The sequence below is a fragment of the Chinchilla lanigera genome, unplaced genomic scaffold, assembly GCF_000276665.1.
Source record: "Chinchilla lanigera isolate Chin_1 unplaced genomic scaffold, ChiLan1.0 scaffold00005, whole genome shotgun sequence".
In the NCBI taxonomy this organism is placed as follows: Eukaryota; Metazoa; Chordata; class Mammalia; order Rodentia; family Chinchillidae; genus Chinchilla; species Chinchilla lanigera.
Genome location: NW_004955406.1, coordinates 7,012,723 through 7,030,020, shown reverse-complemented (window position 1 = coordinate 7,030,020; position 17,298 = coordinate 7,012,723). Strand labels below are relative to the sequence as shown.

The following is a 17,298-nucleotide window of genomic DNA, read 5'->3' as shown; positions in this document are numbered from 1 at the left end:
CCACTTTGAAGATACTACCATGTATTACAGCAGCCGTTGATATTTTCCTACTAATCTGTCCATAACTCTGTAATGTTTGTATTGTTCCTGTGCTATTTTGTAAATGGATGTATGTTTATTATTATGTGTTTCCTACAACAGCCACTGAGAATAGTCAATGATTATTCAGTTGGTCACTCATGTATAGCTCTATTTATTTTCTTTAGAAGCTACTTTGAAGATAACCAAAGTATAGTACAACAGCTGTTGATAATTTCCCACCACTTTTTGTCTGTAACTCACTATTACTTGTCTGTTTGTTTTCCTGAGAAACTATCTTGTAGATAACAGTATGTAAAACAACAACCATTGATAATTTCCTACCACTTTGTCTGTAGTTTGGTAAGCTGCCCCTATTATTATGTTATCCTTCTTTTACTCTTTAAAATAAAAAAAATAAAAAAAAAAAATTCAAGTCAGGGGTTATGGTGATCTCATTTTTTTTATGAAATAGTAAAGAGATGAAAGAATATACATGAAAACATTAACTGTGATTATTTCACTGTGGTGAACCATCGGGGCTTTTGTTTTGTTTGGGGGATTGGTGTTGGTTTTGTTTTTCAGAGTTCTGTTTTTCCTTCTTACTTATGAATTCTTTTATGTTAAGTATGAATGATTTGTAAATGAAAGTAAGTTGTAAAACAACTTACCTACAGAACAAGGTGAGTTTATTCACAAAACTACACTTAGAATGGTTAAAGTGGTGAATTGTGTTACAAACATTTTACCACTTTTTTCACAAAACTGTACGCTCAAAATGGTTAAAGTGGTGAATTGTGTTACAAACATTTTACCACTTTTTTTTTGAGACAGGGTTTCACTGTGTGGTTCAGGCTGACCTTGTACTCACTTTATAGCACAGGCTGGCCTTGAACTCTCCGTGATCCTCCTGCCTCGGTCTCCTGAGTGCTTGGATTACAGGCTTGTGCCACCATGCCTGGCCTTTTACCACTTTTTAAAAAGGCTGTAGCTACTGTATTGCAAAAAGCAAAATAAGAAAGCAGTATGCTTAATATTATCCATATGATGTATAGCTCCTAAAATTTTCTGTTAGTAAATGCTTGTGTCCTTTTTGTAGTTTCATTGTTTCAAAGTGATCACAAAGTATTTAAAATTTCATGTTTGCAGAGAGTATGCAGAGAATGTTACTCTAAGATTCTGAAGTACATTTGTTTCCTGAGAGGCAGGATTTGGTGGGTAAACAACAGAAAAATGTTAATATGGAAAATCCTGACTCTGAAAATGTACTTTTGGCAAATAGTGATATCTGTGGTGATTGTATTCACTAAATAAAATATGGTAGAAGTTCACGTTAATGTGTCATAATTTCAAATTCCGTTCAAATCCACTTGTAGTATTCCATGTTAATACCAAAATAGGAAGGTTTATAATAATTAAAATGTCGGGTTTTGGGATATGGGTCATAAAGCGAAAAACATCTTTTGAGTGGAAATAATGTTAATAACTCAATCTCGTATCTCTCATTTGTTGAATTCCTTATGTTATAAAATAAAATGTAAGAGTTTGTTTTCTCTCCTGTTTGCATATATGGAAAGAGATATGTTGTCTCTGAGTAATAGATGGATTGAGACAAAAATAACTAGAAATATGAAGCTAGATCCATGCAAGTTGCAGAAAAAACAGGAAATCTAACAGATCAGAACCTGCTAGGGGACAGTCCTTATCCCAGTGCATGCCTCTACAGGGTCATAGTGAGGAACAAACACATCGGGGTTCTCACCACACTCAAATATTGTTACAAGGTGAAAATTACCCTGGATTTCCTCTTAAGAAAAATACTTCTCATCAGTGGCAGAAAGGCTAATCACAGAGAGTAAAGGGAGCATTAGAAGAAGGACTGGACAGTCCCATTGCTTTCACAGATGATTATTGATTATTAAAGGCCGTTTTCCTAGTACCATATTCTTTTCAAAAGAGCATGTGATTTGCATTCAGAAAGCCTTGGGGTAAATCCTGACACAATTTCTCACAAAGTATGTTTTTTGGTCCAGTTATTTAGCTTTTTTGGGTCTTGTAAATTAACTCATTAATAAAATGGAAAGTCATAGCATAACACTCTTTAGGTTTGTCCTTATATGACATAAGTAACATTTAGGAAACAGTTGATGATCACAGGGCCAGACACTTAGTGATCACTGAACACATTCCTGCAGGACTTGCTCTCTGCTAAGACAGCTGTCTCACCAAAGGCTTCATGCTCAGTGGACTAATTGAATCTCCTTTAAGGTGAATGTGTTGAGTGTCGTGTGTTTGTGTCCTTAGAAAGTGAATGCATTAAGCAAAAGAGCACTTTTTGTCCCTTTAAAGGATGTTCAACAGTAGTATATTTAGGAGCTTGAAAATGAACTTGATTTGTGGTCATTATAACTCACAGTTGACATTTCCTCATTATGTGATTTAGTTATAAATGGAACCTATTGTGATTTTTTTTTTTTTTACATTGACTGTTGGTAGAATTTAAGAGGAATAAAATTAGTATTTAAATGATTCAGTAGATTGAAATAAAATCTTAAACTTTTAAATAAACTCTGAATGATTTCCAAAAACTTCTTTTGAATATATATGTATATTGTTTGGCCTAGCCTGTTGCAGTCCTACCAACTGGCTTTCAATTTTGCAGAGTAATAGCAAGTTTGAACAGACTTTGTCATCTGTGGTTGAGAATGATGTAAAGTAAGCAGAATGTTTTAAGTTCAAATTTTTAATTCAAGTTGCTGAGGATAGTTTACTATCTAATGTACGTACCAATGTAACAATGCTGTAAAGTATCATGATACAATAAAAAACACCTACCTGGCATTTTATGTAACAACAGTTAAATTATTGGTGTGTATTAAATGACTCCAGAAATCATAAGCATTTGGTGTAATACCTTAGTTGCACTGGGAATCAAACCTGGGCCTTGCACATGCTCTGCAAGTGTTGTACCACTGAGCCACATTCCCTGCCCTGTATCAGTAGCTTTTTAGAATCTCTACAAAAAGCTTCCACTTCTCTTTGTAAGATTTAAATTGGCCTAGTTTGACTTGGGAATCTTTACATAGCCAAAAGGAAACCATGCATTTAAGAAAGAATTGGACAATCTATGTACTAACCACCATCTCTTTAAAGAATGAGCTTGGTGGTGCACATCTGTAATCCTGCAGCCTGGGAAGGTGAGACAGGAGAATTGAGGGTTTGAGCCCAGCCTGGGCAATATATTGATTTAGGGAGACCTTCTCAAAATAAAAATAAAAATAAAAATAAAAATAAATAAAAATAAAAAATAAAAATGAAATGAAATGAAATGAAATGAAATAAAACCAGCTGGGGATATAGCTCAGTGTGATGGCACTGATCTGCAATATGAAAAAAAAATTTTACATCTTATTTCTATTATACTACTTATTTATATGTACTTATACCTAACATTTTTGTCAGACTGGAAACTTTATAGAGACCTTGTTATGGCTTGTGTCTAGATGTCCTCCCAAAGTTCATGTGGTCATGGGTGGGGCTGAATCTAGAGTGTGTGATTGATTCATGGTGCAAGGCTGTGATTAAGGGTGCTAGGGTGATTTTTGGCACCACCTTAATCCTCGTAGTCTGGATACGGTGTAAGGGACAGAAAGAAGCTTATCTTGCCCCTTGCTTGCTTACTTTGCTGCCTTCTGCCCACCGTGAACTGTTTCTCTTCTGCAATTCCTGTCTGCCATGCCACCCTGCCTTGGAGCCAACCAGTTAGGGACTGAAGCCTCTACAAACTGTGAGCTAAATAAACCTGTCCTCCTTTAACTTGTGGGTGTTGGGTATTTTGTCTCAACAATGAAAAAAGTAACTAAGATAAACCTGATTAAGTCATTAAGGTATTAGTGAAATATTACTTTGTAATTACATATGTAGCATGATTAATACTAGCATTGGTGTATTCTGTGAGTTTGTAGTTTTTTCTTCATTTTTATTTGTCCAGAATATTGCCAGGGCTTTGACCTGTAATTAGCATTTCATATATGTTGCTATGTGAATACTTAATACTATTTAGTCAAAATAGTTGATTTATACAGTTACTTTGGTCATCATGTTTGTTCATATTTTAGTAATTTTTCAGACTATCTCTTACATAAATACAAGTATTTCCTTCTTTTATAGTTTGTTTTCAGTGGTCTTCTTGAGAATGGTAATTAAAGTGATAGTTTTTATTATTACTTTAGCAATCTTGAAAATTGCAGTAATCACTTGGCATCTGATAATATAGTATTTTAAATAGCCTTTCAAATTCTATAATTGAGAAGTTCTTTAAATTATAGCATTCAAAGTTCATTTGGGTATGGTACTGAAAATGTATTTCTTTTGTCGTTTTTCTTTAATTTCTGAGAGTGTTTTTAGAGATAAAGAATTTAGGGCCTTAGAGATGTCAAGTACTTGGACTAGGACATATTGCTGTAGTGTGTGATAGGCGCTGGATTTGATTCTGGCACTATAATTTCAAAGTCTACTACCTCTGCTGTCTTAATTACCTCAGTATCACCATAGTGAGGACTTTAGTAAAACTGAAGTTGGTAGCATTAGGCTGGGCATCCTCTGCTCTTCCTTGCCCCTCTTCTCCATACTGCCTTCTGGATTGTATTTGTCAGGCCTGCTCCTTGTGTAAGTTTGTCCTCCATTCTTTACATTAAAAGCCACTCAGTCAGTAATGCAGGTACTGTTTATTTTGTGCACCTGTGTCACTGCCTCAAGTGCTGTTGAATCGTGTACGTAATTCAAAACTTTCAAGTAATTCATTCAGCTAGGAAATCAAAGTAACATTTATTAAACAGATATAGGACAAGGAAGTGAACCACTGCCTAGAATATTAGTAGGAGTTATATAAAGAGGAAAATCAGGGGCTGGGGATTTAGCTCAGGGGCACAGCACCTGCCTGGTAAGCATAAGGTCGTGAGTTCAATTCCTGGTACCGGAAAAAACCAAACCAAACCAAACTAACAATATAAAGAGGAAAATCAGAGAGTAAAGCAGGAATGCTGGGCCTAATACAGGAAATTGGACCCTTTATTGGTGTAAATTGGTCTAATGTCATTGGTATTTTGAAACTTTAATGTATCAAGTAGTGTAAATTGGTACAGTAAACAGTTCATATAGTTTAAAAACTATGTTGTGCAAGGCTTAACTATGATATGATTGCTCTTTATGATCTATCAGTTCCTTTACTTTTTAATTATCTTATATACCACCAGATTCTTTCTTCCCATCAAATAATTTCAAAAAATAATTTTTGAAATTATTTTTTATTAGTACATGTTTCCAATACATAACTGTTATGTTTCTCATGGGAATCAGTACATATATCTAACACATCTTAATTTTTTTCATTCCCTTCCCCTCCCCCTTCATCTCTTGGTTCCCTTTGCATTTATAAAAGAGCTATTATCTATCTTTTATTTTACTCTCTATTTACATTTTGGGTTTCTTAGAAACCATATGATAAACTTATGTGTCTCATTTATTTCATTTAACAGTATGATCTCATGGTATATCCATTTTCCTAGAAATGACTCATTCATTATTATGGCAGAGTAGTACTCCATTGTGTATAAATACCACATTTTCTTTACTCATTCCTCTGCTCTGGAGACCTGTTAAGTTTCTTAGTTGACTATTTGAATCACTGGCTTACCTTGCATCCTCTCCTCTTCATTACATTTTTCCTTTGACAAACCTAGCTTGTCACCTTGGCTTAAATACTATGCCTTGTGTTCCTCAACTGCACCCAAATACACCTGGGGAGAAATACATAGCCATGCTCTGATATTAGTTTGAATTTTTGTCTTTTCAATTTAAGTGGGCCTTCAATGCTATGAGCAGTCAGGATGTGTTTACCTTGTCTGTATGTTCTTTTATTTTCTTAGAGCTATATTTGATGTCGTCTCTGCTCTCAAAAGTTACAGTGCATCCCCTTTCAACTGTGTTTTAGCTGATGGCTTCATACCCTAATTCTTTGGAAAAAAATAATAGAAGCAATGAAAAATAAATTTCTACCAGTTTCCACTTGCATTGATAGCCATAATTGTATCTGTACCTAAGTTTATCCTGTCTTCTCTCCTGCTCAGTCACTAAACTATATAGCCAAGAGCCAAATGTACCCATCCAGTGAACCTTTTCCCTTCTTGTCTAGATAGGAAAGATATTTTCTCCTTTCCTGTGTCATCAAATTACCTTGGATTTTTATTCTCAGAATTCATCATCTGAAAAATACTACTATATGTTAGGCACTAAGAATTGGCCAGTGGAGCTTGCATTCTAGTTGAGAAAACAGACAGTTAACAGGAACAATAAGATATCATAGATGCTAAAACGCTATGGAAAATCAAAAGTAGAGCCAGTGAAAGTTGTATAATCCTATCTAAGAAATGCAGACTGTAGTATTAAAAAGGATGGCCAAAAAAGAAGGATAGGTTTCAATATAAAGGTTAGATTTGATCTAAAACTTAAGGAAAGGAGGAAGTTATTTCTGGTGATAGTAAGGGGAAGGAAAGGAATGCTGGGCAGAGGGCGAACGTGATAAAAGGCCCAAAGCAGAGGGGGTGAAGCGCACTGTGGAGGAATGCAGAGAAGACAAGAGTGGCCTGAAAGAGTGCTAGGGAAGGAAGTCAGACCCTCAGTGTGCTAGGATACTCCCTGATCATTTCAAAGCTTTGGCTGTCTATTCTTAATGAGTTGAAACACTACTGAAGTTTTTTGAAAATGTTCATTTTAAGACTTCTGGTCATTGTATTGAGAACGGATTACAGTGGGGGGCAGGAGAGCTCTTCTGAAATTTTAGGAGATGACAAAGACAGTCTGAGGTAGTGGAGGTGGTGAGATGTGATCAGAAATTGGGAATATTTTGAAAGTAGATGCAACAGGATCTCTAGAAATGTGAGAATGTAAATGAAATGTAAGAGAGGACTCCAGAGTACTTCCAGGGTTGTAGCTTGAGCAGTTGAAAAGATGGTGTCATATGAAATAGACAAAGCTATGGCAGTGGTTGGCAGTGGGAGCATAGGTGGGAGAGATCAGGAGCTCATTTTGGGGCATGTCCAGATGTCTCTTAGAATATAATTTCTATCTTTAAGTAGCTTAGGCAGGCTGTCAACATCTCTTGAGTAGGGAGATTCTGGTGTGACAGCTGGGGAGGCTTAAGACATTGAGCACTGAAAATTTGAAGTGGGATTGTCTCAGTGGGCAAATCAAATAAAGGCATGTCTAACTATTGTGAAAAAGGGAGATCACGCTGTGTTCTAGTCTCAGTGATGGAAAAATTAGGAAAGCCAGGAGGAGGAGTGGATTTAAGGGAAAAGATACTGAATTTGGTTTAAGGTGTGTTGCTAGTAATTCAACAAGGTAAAAATGTCCACTGTATTTAGACAAATGTCTTTTTTCTTAAATGCTAGAGACGGTACCTATGCCCTTGCATATCCTAAGTCTGTGCTCTGTCACTGAATTACCTTCTTAACCCCTGACACGTATGTCTTAAAATTGAGACCCAAGATGGAGAGAAGCTTGGATTTCTATATGGATTAACTGAAAGGTGATGCTTAAAACCATCAACAAGAAATTGTAGGAAAGAAAGAAAGCTAAGCAAAGAACCATAGGTGAATGTTCCCTTTCAATAAGGATTCCAATAAAAAAATGAATGTGATGTGAGTAATAACTTGGACCTTAATGACATGATAGTTAATTGGAAAAGAATACCTTAATGACAGTGGTAGTTGATAGTTGTTAATATTGGAGAATGGACAAGGCAGATAAGCACTGATGAATTTGCTATCTAGGAGTAAATTAGTTTATTTCCATAGTACAGTGTCAGTAGGCAGCCCAATTTTTGTCTTGGTGTCTACTACCGCTTCTCTTTTAAAGTCTAATTTAACTGTACATCCAGTAGTAATAACTAGTAGTTATTGAATGCTTACTGTATGTCATACATTTTGCTAAGCATTACATGAATTTATTATTAATCTTTATGCCAATTCTGATATAGATACTATTAGTTTCTCATTTAACTGTTGAAGACCAGAGAGATTAATTTTGTAAAATTGTATAATTATTGGTAGGAAAAAAGTCCAAAAATCCAGGCACTGGTATCAGAATCCATACTTGTAAGTAATGAGAAGTGAGCAAGGAAGTAGTCATTCTGAGACCAGGTATTATAAAAAGCTTCATGAGAAGAATAGGATTTGATGTGGACCTTAAAGATGGGCCTTGCTTTGGCTGTTGAAGATTGCATATGGATGAGATAAAATAAATACAAGATATGAAAGACAGCAGGAACAGCTGGAACTATGGTGTTTAGTGGACTGAACTGGCCGGAATGACAGTGAATTGGAAAAGAATACTAAGATCAGTTTGTACATGGCCTTGAGCTGAGATCCATGGAAAGCTGTCAGGTAGTTGCTGTGTTTTGTTTAGAATAGAATTCCATAGTTTTCAACTAATTTACTTCATGATTTTAAAATGTGTATATTTAAAGAGATATTTTATTTCCAGAATGCCAGTTAATGAAAACAGAACGACCAAAGCCAAACACATTTATTATCAGATGTCTCCAGTGGACCACTGTTATAGAAAGAACATTTCATGTAGATACTCCAGAGGAAAGGTAAGAGACATACGTTTTTTCTATTCTGTGAAAAAGTAACAATCAATCTGAAGATGTATTTGTAACTAACTTCACTATTAGTACATAGAGGGAAATATATTTGCAGAATGCTATATTTCTTAATAGTTCTATTCCTAGCATGAGCAAACTCACTAAGGTTCACAAATTTAAAAAGACTGTTTTACAAAAAACTACATTTTAAAACATTATAGAATTGCTTATTTTCATATTTTTAATTCTGAGGCGGAAGTGATAGCAAAAGGTTACAAGTAGTGTGTCCTTACCATTGCAAGTAGCTGGTTGAAATACTGTGTTGAGGGGCTGGGGATGTAGCTCAGCAGCACAGTGCCTGCCCGGCAAGTGCAAGGTCTTAAGTTCGCTTCCCAGTACCAAAAAAGAAAAAGAAAAAAAAAATACAATGTGATTTGGAATAAGCTCCTTGGGGAAAGGCATTAGAGTTGATTGGCATTGACTATCATCGTTGCTGACAAGAGGAGCAGCAACACACTAACTCGTAAACTGCTTACCAGCTTTGTGTGGGCCGTATTTCCGTCCTGGTGACAGTCTGGTTTTGCAACCATTGTCTCATCGCCCGGTTCAATCTTAGTATTCTTGCACCTGGTGGCCTGAAAGTGAGAGCTGGAAACTACAGTCACAAGCTTACCTTCCTGCTCATCTGTTAGCATAGTTGTCCTGATGAGTAACTTGTGAAGTTAAATATTATTAACCTTATCTTCCAAATGATTAACATAAGTTTTGTGATGATAAACCTTTCTGGGTTCTTAATAAAGACCAAAGACTGTAACACTTTCTCACTAGACTGTAAACTTGGTAGCAAGGATCTTATTTTCCTTATTACAGGTGTGTGCACCTGTGCGTGTGTGTTTGTTGTCTTCAGCACGTAGTCTAGGGCCTAATACCGTATTTGTTGACTGACTGAATAAATGAATGGAACTTTCTCATGTCAGTATACATTCTTTGAAAATATCATTCTTGTAGTGGATTTATAGCATCTCATTGAAGCGTGACTCATTTTGTCATTTGTGTTTACAAAACTGGATTTCTGCCAAACCTTAAGATGCTAAAATCTTTTGCTGTTTCTATAATAATACCACACTACTCTTCTGAACAATCAGTTTTCATTTGTATTTATGACTAGAAGAAAATAGAAGATGGAGCTTTGGTAAAAATGTAAAGCGGCATATTTATTTTTGCCATTGGAGTGTATTCTTCTATATTCATCTAGCAACTGGTGTTTGGAGACTTTATGTAACTTTAATTTCAGTGGAAACATAAAGGCTAGTGAAAGTTACAAAAACTGTCCATTATCAGTATTTCTCCCAATCTGAAGTCCTTACATGTTCTTAACTAAATGTATAGCTTATCTTACATTTATTTCAATGCATAAGATTGGGTTATTTTTTCTAACTAGTGAGCCTGTTGTCTCAGCTCTTATTCAGCAGTCCATTGTTTTCTTAGAAATGATAGTATACAGCCCAGTACCCATTTACCAACCTTTCCCTGTCCCTACCTCCTCCCTACTGTTGCTGGCTTCTGCTTACCACCATTCCACTGTCAACTTTTTCAGATTCCGTGTGTGTGTAAGATCATACTGTACTTGTTCCTGCCAAACTCCATCTGTGTTGTCTCAAATGGTAGAATTTCTTTTAAGGCTGAGCAACGTTGCATTGTATGTGTATGTCATGTTTTCTTTATCTGTTCATCAGTTAGTACACAGGTTGTTTGCATCTCTTGGCTATTTTGAACAATGCTGCACTGAACATGGAAAAGCAGGTATCTGTTTGAGTAACTCATTTCAGGTTTGTTTTTTTTTTTTTGCTAAGTACTGAGAAGTAAGATAGCTGGCTCATGTGGTAGTTCTTTTTTTTATTACTTGGGGAACCTTCATACTGTTTTCAATAGTAACTGCACCATTTTACCTTCCCATCAGTGTTACATAGGGTTTCTATTTCTTCACATCACCACTAACACGTGTTATTTTTATTTTGTTTCATTTTATAATGGCTGTCTTAATGTGGTTTTTGATATGGCATTTCCTGATGATAGTAATGCTGAACATTTTTTTATATACCTGTGAGTCTTTGTATGTCTTCTTTTGAGAAATGTCTATTAAGTCTTTTAAGCATTTCAAAATGGGTTTTTGATATTGAGCTATAGAAGTTCCTTATGTATTTTAGATAACATAGTATTTTTTTGGGGGGAACCAGGTGTGGTGGCACACACCTGTAATCCCTGGAGGCTGAGGCAGGAGGATTGTTGTGAATTTGAGGCCAACCTGGGCTACAAAGTGAACTCAAGGTCAGCCTGAACTGCATAGCAACACCCTGTCTCAAAAAGACAAAATAAAAAAAATTGTATTTTTTTCAAATAATCTTTTCCTATTCCTTACATTTACTTTTCATCCTGCTGTGTTTCCTTTGCTGTGCAGAAATTTTTTGGCTGACTTGTCTATATTCTTTTTTCATTGACTCTCCTTTTTGTGTCATAGTAGCCAAGAAATAGTTGCCAAAACCAATGTCATGAGTTCCCCTGTGTTTCTCTTCTAGGAGTTTCATAGTTCCAGGTCTTATATTTAAATCTTTTTAAGTATGATGTAAAATAAGGGTCACAGTTCATTCTTTCGCATGTTGATACCCAGTTTTCCCAGCACTGTTTGTTGAAGAGACTATCTTTTGTGCATTATACAGTGTGGCACTCATGTGGAAGATCCTTTGACCACATGTGCATGATTTTATTAGCTCCATATTCTGATCCATTGATCAGTAGCATTATACCAGTAGCGTATTATTTTAATTACTCTTGCTTTAGAATGTGCTTTTAAGTCAGGGAGTATGATGGCTTCAGCTTTGTTCTTCTCAAGATTGTTTTGACAGTTGAGGGTTCTTTATGGTTCTGTATGAATTTCAGAATTGTTTCTTACTGTTTATGCAAAAATAGCTGTTGGATTTTGATAGGAATTGTTTTGACTCTATTGATCACTTTAGGTAGCATTGACACCTTAATAGTAGATCTTTCAGCCCAGGAACATGAATGTCTTTCCATTTATTTGTGTTGCCTTTATTCATTAGTTTTCATTGTACAAATCTTTTACCTCCTTTGGTAAGTTTATATCTAAGCTTTTTTTCTTTTCTTTTTTTTTTTAGCTCATAAATGAGGTTTATCTTAGTCCCTTCAAGCTGCTGTAACAAAATGTCTTGAACTAGGTAGCTTTTAATCACTAAAAATTTACTTTTGACAGTTTTAAGGTTTGGGAATTCTAAGATCATGGTGCTGGCAGATTAAGTGTGATGAGGGTCTTCTTTCTAGTTCATAGGGGATGATTTCTCTGTGTTCTCACATGGTGGAAAGTGCGAAGTTCTCTAGGTTCCTTTTTGTAGGGACACCGATCCCTTTCATGCGGCCTGAAGCCCCACCTCCTAATCCCATTAACTTTGGGGTAATGTGCCCTCAAATATTTATTCTTCTACAGACCTGCCATCTGTAAATAATAACAGTTTTGTCCTTTCCAGTAGTTTTATCTGTGAATTCTATTTTAAGGCAGGGTTTAAAAATTTTTGTGATTATAAATACATTCATTTTTTTCTCTGATTTTAGTGAATGTCCTTCAAATTACTCAGTTAAGTACAATTTTTATCATTACTTTATTATGTTGTACATGACCTCCCACACATTATTGGCTGAGATTGGTTTTCTTTTTTATGGCTAAATACTGTGTCACAGCCATTCCACTACACTCACACCCACATCCAGGGACACATCTCTGTGTGCACACAGACATCCCGTTTCCTTCCTGTTCTGTGTATATTGAATTACTTCTAGTCTCCCAAGTACTGATTCTATACCGTGCTTCACATCACCTGTAGTTTTCTTTCCTGTTTGTCCCTACTGCCCAAAATACCCAATTTCCCTTACCTGTCTTTTCTTCAGGTTGATAGTCACTAATATATCATGTACATCTTTGAACAGTCATCTGTTGTTTTGCTGTCATCACAAAGGTACCACTGTTTTTCTTAGAGTACTGCTGTCCTTAGTGAATACTTGTATGATTTTATCTTTAACACTTTATTACACTGATTTCATAGTAACACGTTTCTCCTATCAGACTGCAAATCCTTCCTAAGCCATTGCATATTTGAATTTTAGTAAAACACCTATTTAATTAAATATTCATTAAAAGTGAATGATCACTTTGTTAAAGTTGTTTTTATAAGTAGTATATAAAGAATAATTTGCTTCCTAAGTGTCTCATTCTCTGTCACAAATTGATTGCATTTTCATTTTACTTAGGAATTCGAAGATTGGTTACTTTTTGGCCTAGTATGCTTTTGTAGGCATTTCTCTCTCCCCCCAAAATGGTAAAAGGTTTTAGTTCAGTTAAGAAGAATTGGCGATTTGGGTCAGTAGTTCAAATAAGAACTACTAGTAAAGGACATCAAAATATTATAAGAAAAGGAAAGGCATCAGAAAGGCAATAGAACTGAAGTTTCATGGAACTAAAACTTCACAGGTCCAGTGTTCTTTTCCTCTGTCATACCTGGCACTTCCAGAAGAGAGTCCTAACGTTTGAGATTTTGACTAGTTCCCAGAGGCAGGAGCCACATTCTTGAATTCCACGGCCTGCCAAAGAAAAGGCCTTATAAACCACTGCATTTAGGGGTTCATACTTTAAAGGACTATACATATAAGAAAGGATAAATGGAAGTAGGTTTATTTTAGGAGAATAAAAGTCCAGCCTTAAATTACTTCAGTTGTGAAATTGGATTAGATTGATCTGGTTTTATTGGTCTCTTAGGAACCTGCTAAAAGCAACTGTAAATATTCTCTAAGAAAAGATTAAACCTAACTAAGCTTCAAATTATCTGATTTTTTTTTTTTTTTGCAAGCGGTTTCTAAGGCTCACCTAAAATTTTATGCACAGATTTATGACAGTGTGGCTAAAACCACAGAGAGGAGGGGCTGGGGATTTAGCTCAGCGGCAAAAGCGCCTGCCTGGCAAGCGCAAGGTCGTGAGTTCGGTTCCCGGTACCGGGGAAAAACAAAAAAAAACCACAGAGAGGAGAAGAAACACAGTAGAACCAGATTCATGGGGTTTCAAAAACAGAGTTATCCAGCAGTGATTAAAAGAACTATGGATTAGTACGTTTAGATATGTTAGAGCCTGGAAATTCAGCAGACAGATGGAAAATACAAAAACAGAACTAAATGAAAAATTTTAAAACTGTAATAAAATATTTGTAATTATGAGTGATAATGGTTTTAATACTAAATTAAGCTTCATATTTGGGGAAATTAATGAATTCAAAGAACAGAATATCCAAAATGAAACATGCAGAGATAAAGGATAAAAAAATAAAAATTAGAATAGAGTGTAAGATAAAGATGATGTAGTAAGGTGCCATACAGATACATAATTGGAGTCTCAGAAGGTGTGAGAGAATGAGGAAGACAGTGTTTGAAATGATAGTGATTGAAAATGTTCTGAAGGGACTAAAGATCGAACTACAGATTCAAAAGTCCTATAAATCCCAACAGGTAAAATATAGAGAAAACTCCTAGTCCCATTAGACTGTTAAAAACCAAAGCCGTTGGGAATGAATATATGTTTCCAGAGGATTAACAGACTGAAAAGGTGCTACGATAGTAGAAAAAAATTGGCATGGAATACAGTAATAATTAGGGATAATGGAATGATATTTCCAAAGTGCTGAGAGAAAGAAAATTCTAAGAAAAAAATTTTTCCAAGAACAAAATTAAAAATATTTTCAAGCTGAGCATGATGATTCATGCCTGTATCTCATCATTCTGGGAATCTGAAGCGGGAACATGGGAGGTTCAAGCCCAGCATGGTCAGCTTACCAAGACTCTTCTCAAAACATGAAAACATTTTTTTAAAGGGCTGAGGAAGAGGCTCCATGCAAAGGCTCTGGGTTCAGTCTCCAGGAGTGCATTACAATTTTTTTTCTCAGTCAGAGACTGTAGAATTTGTTGTTAGCATACGTATACTGACTAACTGAGTATTCTGTAAACCGAACAAAAACAGTCCTAGATGGAAGGAGAAATGCAGAAAGGAATTAAAAATAATTAAAATGGAATGTAAGCCAATAAACCCAAATGAGTATTGTTGTTTTAAATAATAATGATGTACTTTGTGTTTTACTTGCAATGTTGGTAGAGAGGAGAACTATTGAGGAATAAACTATATTTGTGTTGATTTCACATTTCGTAAAATTTTAAAAATCATTTGTCATCTTCTGTTAATGGCACATTTCACTCATTTGAATAGGGAAGAATGGACAGAAGCTATCCAGGCTGTAGCAGACAGACTGCAGAGGCAAGAAGAGGAGAGAATGAACTGCAGTCCAACCTCACAAATTGATAACATAGGAGAAGAAGAAATGGATGCTTCTACGACCCATCATAAAAGAAAGGTAGGAAATAAGGAAGACTCACTCTACTCAGCGCAGCATTTATTTGTCTGGAGGAAATATACTAAAAATTCTCATTTGCAGAGATATCTCAGTCAGTTTTCGTGTGATATGAGTATGGATGGGTGTTTTCTCTGCTTGTGACTCTGAAATGCCTTCTTTAAAACTAAATAATTGACCAGCATTTTTGTACTGAATGCTGACAGTGCTCTTGAGGGACTTATGATTGATGCACCATCATACATCTTCATAAATTATATTTCCCCTTGTTTTTAACACCATTTTAGAAACTTGGGATTAAATATTTTCTTTAACGATTAGGTTCTTCTCCATTTGGCATTCTGTTTCTGAGAGCCAAAGCAAAAATGGCTGTGGTGGTCCTGCTTGGTCTCTTCAGCCTCACTAAAGTCAGCTGGGAAGTAAACAGTCTTAGAAATAATAGCTTTTCTTTTAATGACTGTTCTGAGCCCGTGAAGAGAATGGGCTTTTCCTTCCCTCACTGCTACAGAATAATAAGTACAAAGTAGTATTTCTATGGGAAATATAAATAATGTTTTTCACTGCTACACAAAATGGAAAAAACAGCTTCCTTAATTAGGTAAAAAAATGATAAATCCCTAATCTTAGCAAGATTTATCAAGATTAAGGTGTTGAAAAGAGATAAGATGTATCTGCTGGTATACAGTTGTAATCCTAACTACTCAGGAGGCTGAGTCAGGAGGATCACAAGGGCAAGCCAAGCCTAGGCCACTTAGATAGACACTGTCTCAAAATAAAAAATGGACTGGGGAGGTAGTTCAATGATAAAGCCCTAGGTTCACAAAAAGAGACAGAGACAGAGGGAGAGGTCAGTACTGTTTATATAAGAATATGTTTGCTGTAACATAGATAAATGAATCTTCAAGTAGGAAAACACAAATACTCTGAGTATTAGCATGAAATTTGCTTTCTGGGGTGTTTTTGTTTGTTTTGGCATTGTTGGGGAGTGAATCCAGGACCTTGCAGTGCTATGGAAGTGCTGTACTGAGCCATGCCTAGAGCCCGAAATTAGGGTTAGCACAGTGGTTAAAAACTTTCTGGAGTTGAACTCCTGAGTTCAGAACTTCCCTCTTCCACATGCTAAGTGTGTGAACTAAGTGGATTTATATACTCAGCTTACAAAGTTAGTTATTCTTTCTTTAAGTTTTTGTCTTTATTAAGATAATTTATGCTTGATCTTGGTCACGTGTCTGCATACTTTTGCTGTCTTCTTTGAAAACTTACCTCCTTTTTTGGTTGAATCAAGTATTACTTAAGGCACGTTCCTCAGTCAGAAAGAAAAGCTCCCCTAACTTTACCCACTGAGGGATAAGAATGCTGCTCTCACAGGTGTGTATGCTCAGGTACACAATGGATTTGACATTTGACTACATTAGCAAATTTAAAATCAGGTCACCATTAATGTCTGCATTTGAATTGTAGTCTGTCCTGTTCAAAACTAAGCTGTATCAGCTCTACCTTGTTAAATTTTGTAGAATTTCTAAAAATCTTCTTAACAGATTAATAAGATACTGTTAAGAAGGAGGTTAAAAATGGGGAATTTGCAACACCCTACCTTAAAGTGCTATGTCTAATGGATAGAAGAATTTTGGAAATGAATGTGGAAATTTGTCAGAAAAATTTGAATGAAGAGACAAAATTTTAAAATGTATGAAAATGGAAAAATATGCAAAGGAATTTTTCTATTAAGGGTGTTTACAAGTTATTATAACGGCATAATGATTTTCCTCTTTTCACAATTATCAGTGTGAATGTTCTTATAATTCATCCTCATTACTGACTATCCTGTGTAAGCATTTATTTTATATTTGTTTTGTGGTACATCCTGAGCAGTACTTTGGTATGTATTATCTCATTTCTTCCGCATAAGAGTCATCTGAGGTAAGTGCTATTCTTAACCTGTTTCATAGGTGAGTCATCTATGGTGGCCCATTCATGTAATCGCACCACTCCGGGAAGCTGACACGGGAGAATTGCAAGTTTGAGTCCAGTCTGGGAAATTTTAGAGACTTAAGGAGACCCTGTCTCAAAATACAGTTGTCACTGGGTTCTCAGAGGAGTTGAATATTTAATCAAGCATGGATGATCTTTTAATTATAGACTATACAGCTTCAGTGTACAGCTTATTTCTTTTTTTTT

The 17,298-nt window shown here is 35.6% G+C and overlaps 1 protein-coding gene across 4 annotated transcripts in view; it reads left to right on the top strand.

Annotated features, from left to right (window-relative positions):
- Positions 1–17,298, top strand: part of Akt3 (v-akt murine thymoma viral oncogene homolog 3) — a 255,797-nt gene that overhangs the window by 133,652 nt on the left and 104,847 nt on the right. For all 4 annotated transcript variants that reach the window (XM_005374760.2, XM_013520333.1, XM_005374758.2 and 1 more), the window contains 2 exons: positions 8,563–8,674; positions 14,979–15,123. In XM_005374760.2, coding sequence (XP_005374817.1) covers positions 8,563–8,674; positions 14,979–15,123 — 257 coding nt within the window. The remainder of the gene's footprint in view (positions 1–8,562; positions 8,675–14,978; positions 15,124–17,298) is intronic.